Source organism: Puccinia triticina, chromosome 8A (assembly GCF_026914185.1).
Source record: "Puccinia triticina chromosome 8A, complete sequence".
Taxonomy (NCBI): Eukaryota; Fungi; Basidiomycota; class Pucciniomycetes; order Pucciniales; family Pucciniaceae; genus Puccinia; species Puccinia triticina.
Genome location: NC_070565.1, coordinates 2,614,719 through 2,630,845, shown reverse-complemented (window position 1 = coordinate 2,630,845; position 16,127 = coordinate 2,614,719). Strand labels below are relative to the sequence as shown.

Genomic DNA, 16,127 nt, shown 5'->3' with positions numbered 1-16,127 from the left:
AGCATGAGACCGCTTGTCCCCAAAACCTAACCTTGTATGTAAACTATATGCGGTAGCCCGGCCCGGCTCCTATTCTCTTTCCTCATCGAGATTAGGAGACCGGACCCGGACGTGTGGAGAGCTTACCACATTGTGCTATCGTTGTATAGGTTAGTGTTTATCTTGCAATTATCATCGAGATTAGGAGACCGGACCCGGACGTGTGGAGAGCTTACCACATCGTGCTATCGTTGTATAGCCCTGAGTCCTTATAAATACGGCCATGAGGGGCAATAGTTCACACCCGTGGCTGGTTGTACCGCTCATCTACATATAGGTCAACATATCGCTTGATGGCCGGGTAGCTGGTCCGTACCGGTCATCTCTTGATGTTGGGTGTGTACCATCTAATTTCTTGTACATCCGGCCATCGAGAGGAGTGCAAAATGCCATCTTAATGGCCGGCGCTTGTACAGGTGATGAAGAGCAACGCACTCTACTCGATAGCCGGCCATCCTAGCTTAACTAAGCCTCTCGAACGGAGGGTCCGGGGGACCCCGCCCGGAGGGCTCTCCGTAGCAGGCTGGCAGACAAAGGAAGGATTTTCAATCCTAAAAACAAAAAAAACACAATTTAAAATTCACCAAAATATGTACAAGAAACGGCCAGCCACAGCAAGCCTCCCACCAGGGGGGACTTGTGTCAAGTTAGCCGGCCATCAAAGGTACACACTCCCCTCTGTAGCCGTGCTACAATTGGTTACACGACAGGCGCCCATACTAGGGGCGCGCTGTACGCGTGTTAGGTTTTTCCGGCTCCGGCTCCGGCTCCGCACGAGCCAGGAGTTAGAGGTGCCGAAGCCCCTGCGTACTGCACGCAAGGGGTTGTTGGTTTTCCGTTTCTTCCTTCCTTTCTCAGACCAGGCGTGACCTGTACACGCCCATATTGTCTGTACCGTTGAATTACTATTCACCGGTTTCTTCTTGTTGTTTGGTTTTCTTTTCTATTGTCGGCCCTTATAAAAAGGCCTCTCTTGTATGTCTGTTTTTCCACCATCCATCCTCTGTCGTTGGAAATCCAGACGTCCTTTGCTTTGTCATTTAGCCGCGTGTAGCTTTGCTCCGCCGCAGGCCCATTTCAATAGCCTTGTAGCCTGCCCGACTACAAGTGGTAGCGAGTTCCTTTTTACGTTCCAACGTTTTTCGACTCCACTTTCGGCACCGCTTTCCCTATAAATACCAATCAAACAACCTTTTAACTCGTAGTCTTTTCTTCGCGCTTCGGCAAATAAAAAAAAAACGTAAGATTAGACATTTCTTTGGTTTGGTCTGGGTCACGGTTGCCTCAGTTGGAGTTCCCAGTCTCTTGTCGACTGGTCCTCTGGGGCAGGGTCCTGCTTGGCGTGCTGTGCGCGCATTCGTCTGGTGTTTTTTCTTCACGGTCACTGACGTGTCAAAATTCTTCTTTTGTTTTCGTTTCTGTCCGCGATTAGATGCCCGTTGGTCACAGTCCCCCAGGTGGGAAGCAACCTCTTCCTACCGTTGGCGGCGAGGTTGTCCCTCAACCCCCGCAGGATGGCGCCCAATACTCGAAACGCGAGGTCGAGGCGATGAACCCAGCCGAGCGTTTGTGGTACGATAACCACCAAGACCTCCCTCAATGCCAGGAGGATCTCATTGGATACGACAACGATGCTGTAAGTCACACTACAACGAATAGTAGTGACGTTGTTAAGATGTTGACCCATTTTGTTGGGCAGATGAATCTTGACGGACCTGTAAAGAAGGAACCGGCGGATTCCAATTGCTTTGGTCCAGCCCCGCCTGTCGACGCGGAGCCGTTAAAGACGGTGTACGAGGAGGATCCGTTGAAAGTCCTCAAGTACTGGCCCGAAGAACACCCAAAGTTCAAGGGGCAACCGGGCGATGATGCCGTGACCTGGCTTAGCAGGTTGGCAGTACACCTCAATGATCGCAGCGCCCACCCCGCCATATGGCACAAGGTCGGCGGCCTCCGTTTGGGCGGTAAGGCCTCAGATGATTACTGCGACGCCGCCCTCGCCGGAACTCGCCCCAAGAATTGGGACGAATTCAAGCACTGGTTGGTTCGTTTAAGCCCGCTGTGTGAGCCTGGGTCTCTATAGTGACCACAGGACACAAGAAATGGGGGGGCAATGGTTGGATTTCTTGGGATAAAGAAACTACAACTATAAGAGAAAAAGAGAAAGAGAAAGGGAAACCAAGCAGGATAAGGAAGAAGAGAAGTACTAGGTTATTCTAGTGGGAATGCACGTCCACTGGCAATGCTACTCTTCTGAAGAGTGCTGCTTATCTGTGCTAGAAGTGCTACAGCTTCCTCTCAGGAGGGTATCTGGATTAGATAAGTTTAAACCAGCCACAGTTTTTTAGACTTCTCTCTGGACAGTCAAGGTTCTTAATGGGAAACCTGAGGGACAGCCTTGCAACCTAGATTTGTGGCAAAGGCCAAGTGATAATAAGGGACAGCCCTGTGATCAAGATAGAGGCAAAGGCCTGTAGATTTGGAGGGACAGCCCTGTGATCAAGGAGGCAAAACCAGAAGAAAGAGCAGATCAAGCAAGACACAGAGTTGTACCTCTGAGATAAACAAGGTTCAGTGAAAGAGGTTACTTACTGTCAATATCCTAGGCGCCTGTGACGGTAGGTATACTGGGAGTATAGTAGGCTCTTTGGTGGTGATCCTGGAGTTATCTGGGTGGTGGTTCTGGTGTGCTGAAGTCTGTAGATCCGCCTCAGGCAAGGGGGATCCTGGCTACGAAATTTTTCACAGTTTGCTTATGTAATTTACATATGTACATGTGGTTTGGCGCGCCTGGTAGCGCTGACACGTCACAACTGCGCAAGCGCGCCACAACTCAATAACTCAGGGAAGGAGTATAGTTACAATGAATTAATAAGTTGTAACTAGGGTTAAAATTGCATGAGGAAACAGAATATGAAGTCAAAACAAGGTTATCTCTTAAGATGAAAAAGATATAAAGTAATTTATATGTAACAAAGGTAGAACAGGCAGCTTTTAGGTCAGCTGTGATGACTCTAAGGCTGACACGCTGGGTACCAGTCCAGCGGCACTAGCTAGGGAGCTCGGCGCGTTGAAGCAGGGCCCCAACGAGACCCTCCAAGCGTTCTACGCTAGGTATCGTGCTTGGATGTCCCGCGCGAAGTCGCACGGCTATCCTTTCGATGCGATCACTTCTTTCGTCAATTGTCTGACAAAGGGGCTCGCAAAACGGGTTTTCGAAGAGATCACCCGCTGCCAGGTCCAACGTACCCCGTTGGATTTGGACCAGGTTGTTGTTACGGCCATGGAGTACGACAGTGCGTACCGTGGCGACGCCGCCTTAGCTTCGACTTCGACGGCAAGTTCTGGTTCCGGTTCCGGCAAGCGTCAAACCAAAGGTGGAGGCGACAAGGTTGGCAAAAAGAAGCTGTATTGCTACAACTGTCGGTCGAAGGATCACCTTCTTGCGGACTGCAAAGAGCCCAAGACGGAGCGCCAAGCGGCGTACGAAGCCGCCCACCCCCCTACCGATAAGGGGAAGAAAAAAGCTTAGTCGACGTGGAACCGTCTCTCCCGTCAACACCTGTTGTAGTTACTGGGACCTCTCCTCCCTCATCCTTTTCCCGAAATCTATCTCCCGTCACAGTTCCTGCCGAGCCTCAGGGTGAAATACCCCTCCCTGAGTTTGATGCATCTTTGAGTTTGGTTGATACCCCAGGCGTGGGGACAACTACTTTGGTAGAGCTGTCTGAGGACGCCGCCGACATTGTTTATGATAGTTTGAGTTCCGTGCCTCTAGCCGCCGCGAATGCGGTGGCTGAATCAAGCACGATTCGTGTAGACTTCCTACACGAGATTGAAGGGCACTTGGCCAGAGTCCTTCTCGACACGGGCGCCGGATCGTCCTACGTGTCTTCTTCTTTTATTTCATCTCACTCACTCCCTGTTTTCTCCTCCCCCTTATCGTTCTGCGTCGCCGGCGCCTTTGGAGACAGGATTAAGGATAACCGGTTAGCTAACATCCACTTCTCTTTTTCTGAGGTGGACTTTCTTTGTGTCTGTAGGATCGCGCCGTTATCTAGCTACGATTTGATTCTAGGGCGTGATTGGATCGCAACACATGTGGCGTCGACGGATTGGGAACACAATTCGTGGCGTTTGAAGGGCCCAAACGGTAAAGTAGTTCTTTTCGAGCCGAGTTTGCCCGCTATCTCCCTGATCCAGGAGACTGTTCTCGCGCCGCTGACGGACGAGTATGAGATTATTTTGCCGAAGCACCTTAGGCGCCGAGGTATCTGGGAAGGCGCAGCTGAGAAACTGCTGGCGCTTACCGAGTCGGAGGGAGTTTCGGGACCGCGCGACGAGAGGCCGGCCGAGCTGCCCACTGCGTTTGGAGATGGAAAGTTGGGTGATGAACTACGCGCACTGACTGCCGAGTTCGCCGATCTTTTCTCCCCCATCGTTAAAGCCTCAACACGCGAGCGCGTCATTGAGCACTTAGTAGATACAGGTACGGCTGCGCCTATCTACCAGCCGGTTCGTCAGCTTTCGCCCGCTCTCTTGGGGACGCTGAAGGAAAGACTCTCAGGCCTTCAGGACGCCGGATTTATCCGGCCGTCAACATCGGCATGGTCCTCCCCGATTGTTTTTGTTAAAAATCCTTCCTCTGGGAAGGTACGCTTGTGCGTTGATTACCGGCAAGTGTACGCTGTCACTAAGAAGGACAGGCATCCACTGCCGGTGATTCAGGAATGTTTTGATGCGCTCCGTGGCGCTAGATTCTATTCCAAGATTGACTTATTGACTTGCAGCAGGGGTTCCACCAGATGCGGATTGCCCCCGCGGATGTGCCCAAAACTGCTTTTGGTACGAAGTATGGCCACTTCGAGTGGCTTGTTATGCCTTTTGGCTTAGTTAACGCGCCCAGTACGTTTCAGCGCATGATGACCCACATATTACGGGAATTCATCGATGATTTTGTCCAGGTCTACCTGGATGATATCCTGGTATACTCGGCATCTGAGGCCAAGCATGTTATACATGTGCGGCGGGTGCTCCAAGTCCTTCAGGACGAGGAGCTGAAGTGCTCCGGAGCCAAATGCTCCTTTGGTTTACGTGAGATCCAATATGTTGGCCACGTCGTTGGTTTTAATACCATCCGGCCGGTGAAAGAAAAGATTGAATGTATTCAATCTTGGCCGCGCCCTGCAACAGTCTACGACGTGCGGGCTTTCTTAGGTTTATGCGGTTTTTACCGCCGTTACGTTAAAAGCTTCGCGAAGATCGCGGCTCCCCTGCACGGCTTAACAGCTGGGGGAGTCAAGAAACGCGAGAAGATTCTTTGGTTGCCTGTCCACGACACGGCTTTCGTGTTGCTCAAGGAGGCACTGGTGTCTACACCAATCCTCCTTACACCCGATACTTTGAAGGCTTTCATCATGGAGACCGACGCGTCTGACTTTGCCGTCGGCGCGGTTTTGTTACAGTACGGCGATGACGACCGTTTACACCCAGTTGCGTTTGAGAGCTGCAAACTCAACAAAGCGCAGATCAATTATCCTGCTCAAGAGCGGGAGCTGCTGGCCATTATCCACGCTTGGCGGAAATGGCACGTTTATTTGGACGGTGCAGTCGCCACTACTATTGTGTACACTGACCACGCGTCCTTGGTTTACCTTAAATGCCAAAAACTTCCTTCCAAACGGCTTTGCCGCTGGTTGGAGGAGTTCGCCGAAATGGATATCGAGATCCGTTATAAGAAAGGCGCTGATAACATAGTTCCTGACGCGCTTTCGCGGCGGAGTGATCTATCACTCGTTGACGAGATAGGCGACGTCCTTGATGAGACCGATTGGCCTCTACTGATCCCTTACCTACATGATAAAAGGGAGATCCCCGCTTGGGTCCCTGAGGGGCTCGTAATCAGAGCTGAGCAGAACAGAAAGTTGTTTGAGTATGACCCGGACGATGAGACCCTGATTTATCTGGGGCGTCCCGGGCTACTAGAGCGCTCGCCGTTTATTCCTCTGGCACATCGATTTGACTTGCTTAGAGCAGTCCACGATGATCTAGGCCATAGAGGCCGCGATTGCACTCTACAAGTGCTGCGGGGCCGAGGCTGGTGGCCTCGGCGCTGTGAGGATGTTAAAAGTTACGTGGCCACTTGTGCGCCTTGTCAAGTGCACGAGCGTGCGCACGCGTCGCAGGAGACGGGTCTTCAGACCCCTCTGCCTGCCGTGATGCCGTTTGAAAGGTGGTCCTCCGACTTCATCAAGATGCCGGAGAGTTATAAGGCTGGATATAATTGGATACTGACCATAGTGGATCATTGTACCTCTTGGCCGATAGCCATTCCCTTGAAGAACGCGACGGCTGACGCTATTGCGGAAGCTGTTTTTGATCATGTAATCACACCGTTTGGTTTGCCTCGCGAGTTCCTCACGGACCGCGGGTCTAATTTTTTGTCCGCTGGGTTTGCCAGTTTCTTGGCCAAGGCGGGTGTTAAGAAGTTAAATACTTCCGGTTATCATCCCCGCACCAACGGGAAATGTGAGAGGTTCAATGGTATACTTGAGAAGGCGCTGTTCCGCCTTAATACCACCGGCGACCCCAAGCGTTGGGAGGATTTCCTCCCTGCGGCGCTGTTTTCCACCAGGATTCACGCAAGCGATAGTAGCAAGTTTTCCCCGTTTGAACTGGTTTACGGCGTCAAGCCGCGGCTTCTGGGTGATAAGCGACGCATGGTCGCCGCAGATGAGGCCTGTCCTGGCGAGCATGAATTAGCTACCAGGATTGAGGAGCTTAATAAGCTCCGGTTGGCGGCCGTAGGTAATACTGCCATTCGCGCCGAGGCCAATAAAGCCGCTTTCGATAATAAAACTAGGTTTGCTCGCGATGTAGACGCCCTTGTTGTGGGCCAGTCTGTTAAACTTCGCAACGAGGAGCACACGAAGGGCAGCCCACGTTGGTTCGGCCCCTTCGAGATCAAGGCAATTTTGCCAAATAACGCTTATATTCTTAACGACCAAAATGGCGATGAATACTCGAGGCCCGTGAACGGCAATAGCTTGAAGCCGGTGTCCCTACGATCTTTGGTGGTCAATGGGATGTGGGCGACGCCCCCCGCAATTGCTCAGCGGGAGCGGCAGGCTGAGGCCCGCGTGGCCAAGGCCCTGCTTAAGAAGACCACTTCGGTGGCAAAGTTATCTAAGCCGGTAAAGGCTAAAAAGGTTAAAGGCGCCGGGAAGGCTCCGGTCCCGTCGGTTACCGATTCTCCTGCTACCCCGGCTCAGCCGGCGCGGAAGATACGCGTCCGTTTTGACGGCCGGCTGCTCCCGGAAGGTGCTGGGGCAGCCCCTGTCTAGGGGGGGGGTGGTTGTAGCCGTGCTACAATTGGTTACGCGACAGGCGCCCATACTAGGGGCGCGCTGTACGCGTGTTAGGTTTTTCCGGCTCCGGCTCCGGCTCCGCACGAGCCAGGAGTTAGAGGTGCCGAAGCCCCTGCGTACTGCACGCAAGGGGTTGTTGGTTTTCCGTTTCTTCCTTCCTTTCTCAGACCAGGCGTGACCTGTACACGCCCATATTGTCTGTACCGTTGAATTACTATTCACCGGTTTCTTCTTGTTGTTTGGTTTTCTTTTCTATTGTCGGCCCTTATAAAAAGGCCTCTCTTGTATGTCTGTTTTTCCACCATCCATCCTCTGTCGTTGGAAATCCAGACGTCCTTTGCTTTGTCATTTAGCCGCGTGTAGCTTTGCTCCGCCGCAGGCCCATTTCAATAGCCTTGTAGCCTGCCCGACTACACCTCGATGGCCCGTCTGTTCCGGTCATCGAGGGGAGTGTGTACCTGCTCTTAGAGACTGGATCAAAGGTACTGGCCGGTCATTGTCACGGGTACACACTGCCTTCAATGAGGCATCTGGCCTTCAAGAACAACTCACTATGCCTTCGATGGCCGGTCATCGAGAGGGGAACAAACTACTCCCCTTTAGGCTGGATTCATTCCAGCCTGTCACCCATATCTCACCGAGTCCCCGAGCCGCTGTCTCCACATTTAACTTCTCGTTGTTGCATGCATCCCTGGTGAACCTCCGGTTGCCCCGCCGCCGGGGTTGAGATAAGGGTCTTATCAAGCCACACCCACCTTACAAACAGATCAGTGTAAATCATTGGTCAATCATTTGCCAGTCTCGATATCTAAAGATATGTAGGCATGTCGCTCTTGCATTCTGATTCTACCATCCCTCTCTCCCTACAATCAATCTCCGATCTCCATGTCCTAGACTACTTGAAGCAAAAAGCAAAACCACTGGTAGCTGTCAAATTTCATTCTACGAACTCCACCCCAAGATGCACGTCTGCAAGCTTGCAATTCATCTTTTCGCTGCGGTTGGCATTGTCCCAATTGCAGCTCAGGGGCCGCCGTACAGGTTGCATTGCAAACCGAAACATACTTCTTGCTACTGTGGAATAGCGGTGTTGGACGAACGAAACCTGGACACAAACTACGACGGTGGGTGACATTTCCTGATCTTGGTCGCAGTCAAGCCCTGCCGTCTATTGACCAAGTTCATTAATCATCTTCTCTCTCGATGATCGAATAGTGAGATATGAAAACAAGTGCCGTCCCTTGGGCAATCACTATTTTGAACCCTGTGAAACACCCTCGGATGAGGGCGCCGATCGACTAGCTTTCTGTTGTTTACCAAAATACAACCCTACACACAGTGTGAGTGCCATCTCATTGCACAAGAGCTCACGCGTAACTTTGCCTGACTTCGGCCATCTTCACCAGCTTCAACCGGCCGACAACAGGTGCGAATACGTGATCCCGGAATGAACCTCGAGCAATCCTTTGTAAAGACAAACAGCATCCGTCTGCGCAAATATATGTACCAGCATCGAAGTAGGCAATACCGCAACATTTTTGTTCCCATTACACTGAACTTCAGGAAGGTGGCACATCTTCCTCAACTTTTGCTTACTAGGGATTTATGGAAAACTCCCTTATCCACGTTGCGGGGGCCTTGGTCTGCGGATTCTCATTAGAAATCCACAACAAGGCATTTTCTTCTTATAAATCAATCGATACCTCTCCGCCTTCAGTCACATCAGAAGTTTATGCATTTAAAAGACACACTCTTGACTCGCAGTTTGAGTTTCCTCTGACACAGCGACCCCCTTTCATAAAATTTGGTTTGTCATACTGCTTCGAGTTTTGAAGCCCCACAAGCAATATATGGACGTATTTGAATAAATCAATGTCGCCTCGCAAGTTTCTGTGCAAAAAGTAAGGAACAATTCTCAACGTGTGACAATTGGTTGGTAAGATGTAGCACATTATGGTAGATCAAGCCCGTCTGTGGGCACTTGACCCAGTCCCGCTGGGCACCCCTTTGAAAATAATGCGCCCGTGGTTTGGATAAGCAAAAGAATATACACCTTAAAAAGGTACAAGGGTGACACCAGTCAATAAGAGCATAAGGAAGAAAAGTGGGCTAGTCGTGAACAGCACCCTTTGATTCTAGAATTGCCCGAGACTTTCTGTCTCCGTCCCGCTTCACTCAATATCCCCAGTGAACAGCAACGAGTCGAAAACACAATCTAGTGAGCCCATCGAGTAGGACGAGCTTGCTGGATTTGCCACTGATAAGATAAACGGAGAAACGGAAGCCGTTGATTCGCTGAGGGTTTCCAATCCAACTCAACTTCAGTGCGCAGGCAAGCCGGACCGATCGAGGCTCCGAGCGGAGACCGGCTAACAGATAATCGTAAACAGATAATCGTATATCGTTACGAACTTCCAAATTCCTCTGAGCGATGAGCTTGCTGTCTACGCGGCTCCTGATATCACTTCAAACGACGTATATGTTTGACAACACACCGGGACGATTGGGGCGCCCCCCGATCGTCGCCGCTGGCGCCGCCGTGGCCTCGCAAGTCAATTGCGCCTAGGTGGCGCTGTAAAATGCAATGCCAGCCAGGCGTCGGACATAGCCGCCTCGCGAGCGGCCCCAGATGGGCGCCTCGCGGACGCCCTGGGCGGGGTGGCGCCGTATCTGCGTCTGCATTCAAAACGCCAGGGCCCCGCGAGCGCCAGGCGCCCTGCCTGGCGTCCTGCTTGCGGGGGCAATGGCGGTGATGAGTACTGATCGCCGCACGCCTGTTGAGGGTTTTGTGGGCCCCGGGTGGGCTCTCATCCCAACGCCATCGGGGACGAGGCCGTGGTGCATAGGCGTGGAAAATCTGCCGTCCACCAAATCACCCGGGTGGACGTTTGGCTGGCGGCGACGGCTCCGCCTGGCTTGGCTGGTTGGCGACGACGGTGAGGGCCCTTTGAGGTACGATGGGAGGCCCTACCATCTGTCGACTAACGGTCCGCCCCTGAGCCGCCTCCGGCGACCGCAGGATGGACGATGGGCAGGGCTGTTAGGCCGCGGCTGGATGCACCAGCTCCGTGATGCCCGCGGGGAATGGGAGAGGAGGCGCGTGGATCGCTTCCTCGGCCGCTTGGCCACCAGGTTCAAAATGAGGCCGGGCGTGATTCAGCGTCTGGCAAAGGACGCCAGACGGGGGTCTCATGGGGATGTGTGGTAAAGTGGGTTTTCTTATTCCATCCATAACTTCACTAACTATATTTATGGGTATTTACAAGGGGGAGGGGCCGAGGGAAAGGGGGGAATAAGACGGGGAAAGGAATGAGAAGGGGAGGGGAATCAAGCCATCAGTCTGACCTGGATGTTGACCTCGTCATTGGTGGGGCAGGTGCAGTTGTCGCGATCCAGGCCGGCCAGAAGCGGGGACATCCCAAATAGGATATGGTCCTTCTGGACCACGAGGAGGGTCCACCTGCATGGCACCCAAAGATCAGCAGAGGTTTGAGGGATGGGGGAGAAGGGGGGTGGAGGGGCAACTGACGCATTGTTCCAGTCTTCACTGCGGGGGCGGTTGGCTTGTAGTTGCCCATTGATCTGGTCCCAGTGCAATATGGATCGTGCGGCCAGATCAAAGTGGTTGGCCATGGTGGCCAGGCGGATGTACGCAAAGCGGGCCTTCAGTTGAGGCGCTTGGGCCAGAGCCGCATCTACTTGGCCGTCAGATAGTCGCGCACTGGCCCCCATTAAGTACTTCCAAAGCTCCCGTGCATACACGTCGAGGGTGGGGATGATGTGGAGATGTTTCGAGTACTCTTTATTGTAAATCGTAGTTGTATTGCAGCCAGTAGTAGTAGTAAGACTAATAACAATAAGCAATGGAAAAACAATAAGTCAAAGGATTTATAAGAAAGTCATGAAAGAGAAACAACTGACTAAGAAAAAGATGCAATCTTTACAAATGAACTGAACAATAATCAACGACAAACGTAAAACAAGAACAAGACTAGAACAACAAATTAAACTAGAAAACATAACGATTTAGTTGTTGAAACTACAAACACAAAACAAAGAGTAACAAAACACAAACGCTGTGACTCCTAAAGTGTTGATGATTTCTCCTCCTCAATTGATGTTCTCTTGAAGTTGATCTAGCCGATTTGATTCAAGAATGTTGTAAGCGACTTGTTGAGTTTTGATTGAATTCTTGATCTTTTACCTGAACAGCTGAAACTTCTTGTCAACAGCTTTCAACAATGACTTGAAGACTTTGACCGAGATTGTGAGTAAATGACCTGAGACAAATGGAACCGAGGCCAAAGACAATCGAGAAAGCGCTATCTAGAAAATTCCTCCAAGTTCAACCCGGCCTTGACTAAGACTTCCACGAGTACATGCATATTGCATATGCAAACTACCGGTGTACACAAATTACCCTTAACTAAAGGTGTAACCCGGGGTTCAGGACGGGGGGTCACTCCCATCCCAAGGCCCGTATCCGAGTTCACCCGGGTGTAGACCGAACCACCCGGGTGCTTAGGCTTTTTTTTCAAGTTCTGCAAAGGAACCCACCCAACCACACACAACCATGCAAAAAGAAAAATAAACAGAAACAGCGGGATGCGAGCAGACAAAGAAAAAGAACAAAGGGGGCAGGCGCTAGTACATGTTACAACTGCGGGATGGAGTGGGGCAGATGGTGGAGAGAGATGGACAGAGAGACTCGAGGAAGAGAAAGCAAACCAGAGAATTAAGAAACAAGCCCCAGTCAGGCAAAAGAGAGAGAGACGGGGGGAAACACCGAGCACAGCGCACAGGCAGGCCAAGCATGGTAGAGAGGGAATGACATGGCATGCTGACGGGGGCCCTTTTGAGGAGGAGAGAGAAGCTGAACCTGGATACAATGGCTGAGGAGGATGTTTTCAAGACGGGAGATTTTGGAGGACAGGGCGGAGTTACCGATGGCCATCCAGACGGCAAACTCAGCTGCCTGTTTGAGGATGACGGACTTATTGGCGCCGGTCTTGATCTCGCCTCTTCTTCCACGGCCGTTGGTCTTAGGCTTCTTGGCGTTGTTCTACCCGGACATTGGTGTGGATGAGGAGGCAGGCGGAGGCGGGTCGGGTGTGGCAATGGAGATGCCCGACTGGGACTTTCCTGCTCAAAGGATCTCCACCAGGCTTCCAAAGCCGCCTTGAATCACGTTTTGGCGCTGTTGTTTGGACACAATGTGGGTTGCTTTGACCGGCTTGGCGGCCTTCTTTGCTGGCCGACACGTCAGGTCCGTCTCTTCCAAAGGAGGAGGATCATGGGGCCGGTAGCGTTTGATGGGAAGACGGGTGAAGGTTGCTGCTCCGGTGGCGGCGGGGGACGGGATGCGGGTAGGGCTGCTGGATGGGATACTGGCCGGCCCGCCGGGCCACTTGCCAACAGCTGGCTCAGGATTGATGCGGGTCTAGGAATGCATCTCGACGTCCGGCTTGGCCTCTAGGTGAGGAAAATGTGCTTGTTCCTAATTGCTCTTGACCCTCCAGTATGTGCTGCACGAACCACCCAGGTGTTTGGGTGGTCTCAGAGATTCAACCCGTAGACCGACACCCGGGTGGTACCACCCGTGAAAACACCCAGGGTGCGGGATTTGGGTTACAGCTTTACCCTTAACAGATGACCGGGAGCATCGTATGTGAATGACCAAGGACAACGCCCCTGAGCAGAATTTACTTGAGCATGAGTTTACATCCTCAAATGCTTGCCCACATGTGGGCCAGGGACTCACCTTGACAGTGGGGAGATATTCAAAGATCCGGACTCAGTCAGCGTGGCTCAGGGGAATGGGCGCCTGCGCCGGGGGTCCGCTGGGGCCCGCGCTTCCTCGGTGCTGGAGTATAGCGGTGAGCAAGGCTAATACTAAGCCTGATCGGTCCGCTTCCGGCATCTGACCAATCAGCCCCTTGGGATCAGTTGCGTCAGCAAGGGTTGGCCCGTGGGAGGGGGGGGGGGGGGGGGGGGGGCTAACAGTAGAAGGGCAGAGGGATTTGGGCAGCGGGGAGGTCAATTCATACCGCAATAATAGATCCTCAGCAACCGGCTGGACTCCAAAATCGGCGTATAGCTGCTGAGTTGGAGTCAAGATCAGTGGGTCACCTGGGAGCCCATTGGGGTCTTTGCAGGCTCCCTTGGGGTTGGTGGGGTTCAAGAGCAGGAATGGGTTGAATGCGACGCGGGGGGAGGCTGGGGTGCCCTCGTTCCGTTGTCTTTGCGGTGGGCGGCCTTGGTTGGCTGCATTGGACAAGGGCTTGGTTTAATACGGCGGGGGGAAACAGGCCGACGGAGGGGGAGGGGGGGTGGCGGGAGGAAGAGGCTCATGGATCATGGACTGTGCTTACATTCATCGTCTGGGGTAGCGAGCCGGTGGCGGTGCTTGCGTCGAAGGACATGGCAAGGGATGGGATGACTGGATCGGCCAGGAGAGCTGGGGGGCGTGGGAATCTTGGTGGATCCAGGCGGATGTTTCTGGAACCCGGGCAAGGAACACTTGCCCTATGCCGCAGCATTAGGGCAACGTTAGCCCTAATGCTGCGGCATGGACAGCGCTGCGGGCCCTTGCTGAGCCTGCCCAGCCGGGCCCGCGGGCCCCACGGCCCCGGGCCGCTGGTCCAAGGGGCCCGGCTGGGCAGGCTCAGCGAGGGCCCCTGGGCCAGCTCTTGCTTGATCTCAGAGTCCAGCTCTTGCTCGATATCACGCACTTCCCCTTGGTCTCCCCACGTAGGATGCTATGAGGGCCGCGCGGTCTCCAATTGATTATCAGCCTCAAGGCACCAATCCCCAGGACAAACCCCCAAGAGTTATCTTCCTGCGCCCGCGGGGGCGGCGCGGTTGGGTGATTGTGGCCTGGTCATGGCCTTGTGTCGCTGCACATTCAGTTTATGTGCCTGAGTGCGGGTATGCTGGCACCAATTCTTTGTCCCCCTCGCCAAACTGCATAGCTTGCAGTAATAAACACCTTCTGTGTAGGTGAACTCTAAAGGAGGGGGGCACAATGCAATCATCAGTTGAATAGCTCTCAAGTTCACGCAGAGCGGGGGCCGGTGCATCATGCAAACCTGATCCGTTGTGGGGAACCATTGTGTTTGCGTGGTCAAAAGCAGGGTTTGTGTGATTGTTTGACCGGCGGATTTGCTGAATTGTTGTCTTGAGGCAGGGAACCAAGGTAACCAACCCAAGTGCACTCTTGGGGGCGGGGCAGGGGTGTGACATGACCCTGTGTTGTGTATGTGCATGTTGCACGTCTGAGGTCGCCATTGTCTGAAACAATGACGGGTGGTTGTTGGCAGGCGGATAGGGGCATATGAGGAGATCATGCCGATCCCCCATCATGTCGCCCCTTGACCGGCCAGAGGTTGCAACCCGGCCTGACGCCCCCTTGAGGCGCCCAAGCAGCAAACCAGGCCGGCGGGCAACATGCGGACGCCCGCTTGCTGCGGGTCACAGCCGGCGTCAGGATGAGCTGTGAGATCGGCTGCCAACCCCAGTTCGCGGCACAGCCTGACGCCAGCTCAACCGTGACGCATGGCCGGCTACCCAGGGAGGCGCCTGGCCCACGCCCTCAGCTGCACCTGTCAATATCACGGTGCAGCTAATTTATTTCCCGATATCTTTCTCAATTTATGAGAAAGACAACGTTCACCTAAGCTGGAATTCTCACATCTAATTTCCCATCAAGGTGCTTGAAATATGCAAAAATTTATGTTGCATATGTCCTGGGGGAGCACCAGGATCTAGTTGTCCAAGGTGTAAAGTGGCTGATTGCACACTGATTGTCTTGACAAAATGGAATTATATAAATCCCTATTGCTGAGTTGTCCATTCCCTTCCAGTCAAAGGAGTTCTACAGCCTCTTCAACTGGAAAGATTCCCTTCCGGTCAAAGGGGCTCTGCAGCCTCTTTGACTGGAAGGATTCCCTTCCGGTCAAAGGGGCTCTGCAGCCTCTTTGACTGGAAGGATTCCCTTCCGGTCAAAGGGGCTCTTCAGCCTCTTTGACTGGAAGGATTCCCTTCCGGTCAAAGGGGCTCTTCAGCCTCTTTGACTGGAAGGATTCCCTTCCGGTCAAAGGGGCTCTGCAGCCTCTTTGACTGGAAGGATTCCCTTCCGGTCAAAGGGGCTCTTCAGCCTCTTTGACTGGAAGGATTCCCTTCCGGTCAAAGGGGCTCTTCAGCCTCTTTGACTGGAAGGATTCCCTTCTGGTCAAAGGGACTCTGCAGCCTCTTTGACTGGAAGGATTCCCTTCTGGTCAAAGGGACTCTGCAGCCTCTTTGACTGGAAGGATTCCCTTCCGGTCAAAGGGGCTCTGCAGCCTCTTTGACTGGAAGGATTCCCTTCCGGTCAAAGGGACTCTGCAGCCTCTTAGACTGGAAGGATTCTCTTCTGGTCAAAGGGGCTCCACAGCCTCTTTGAATTCCCTTCCAGTCAAAGAAATCCTTTCATGCAAAGAGGCTCTACAGCCTCTCTGACTGGAGGGAATCCCTACTGGTCAAAAGGGCTGTAAACCCTACCAAATGGAAAGAAGACCTTCCAGTAGAAAATAATATAATTAGGGCCTCCATTTTCACCAATGGTTTTCCCCCACGCTCCCCCACCTAGGCACTTTAAAGCCACAGGGGAGTGTCAAAGGCAATGGGGGCTTAGGGTACTGGTTAGCGGTATTTGCGCCAGCCCTACTGAGTTAAAACTTGTGG

The 16,127-nt window shown here is 52.9% G+C and overlaps 1 protein-coding gene across 1 annotated transcript; it reads right to left on the bottom strand.

The window, feature by feature from the left end:
• Positions 1 to 10,373: 10,373 nt before the first annotated feature.
• PtA15_8A235 (uncharacterized protein) lies at positions 10,374 to 13,828 on the bottom strand (the record flags this gene model as incomplete). The annotated part of the gene is made up of 5 exons (XM_053171643.1): positions 10,374 to 10,387; positions 12,252 to 12,468; positions 12,568 to 12,846; positions 13,408 to 13,686; positions 13,778 to 13,828. 5 exons carry the CDS (start codon positions 13,826 to 13,828, stop codon positions 10,374 to 10,376), a joined length of 840 nt encoding a protein of 279 aa, XP_053022886.1.
• Positions 13,829 to 16,127: the final 2,299 nt, after the last annotated feature.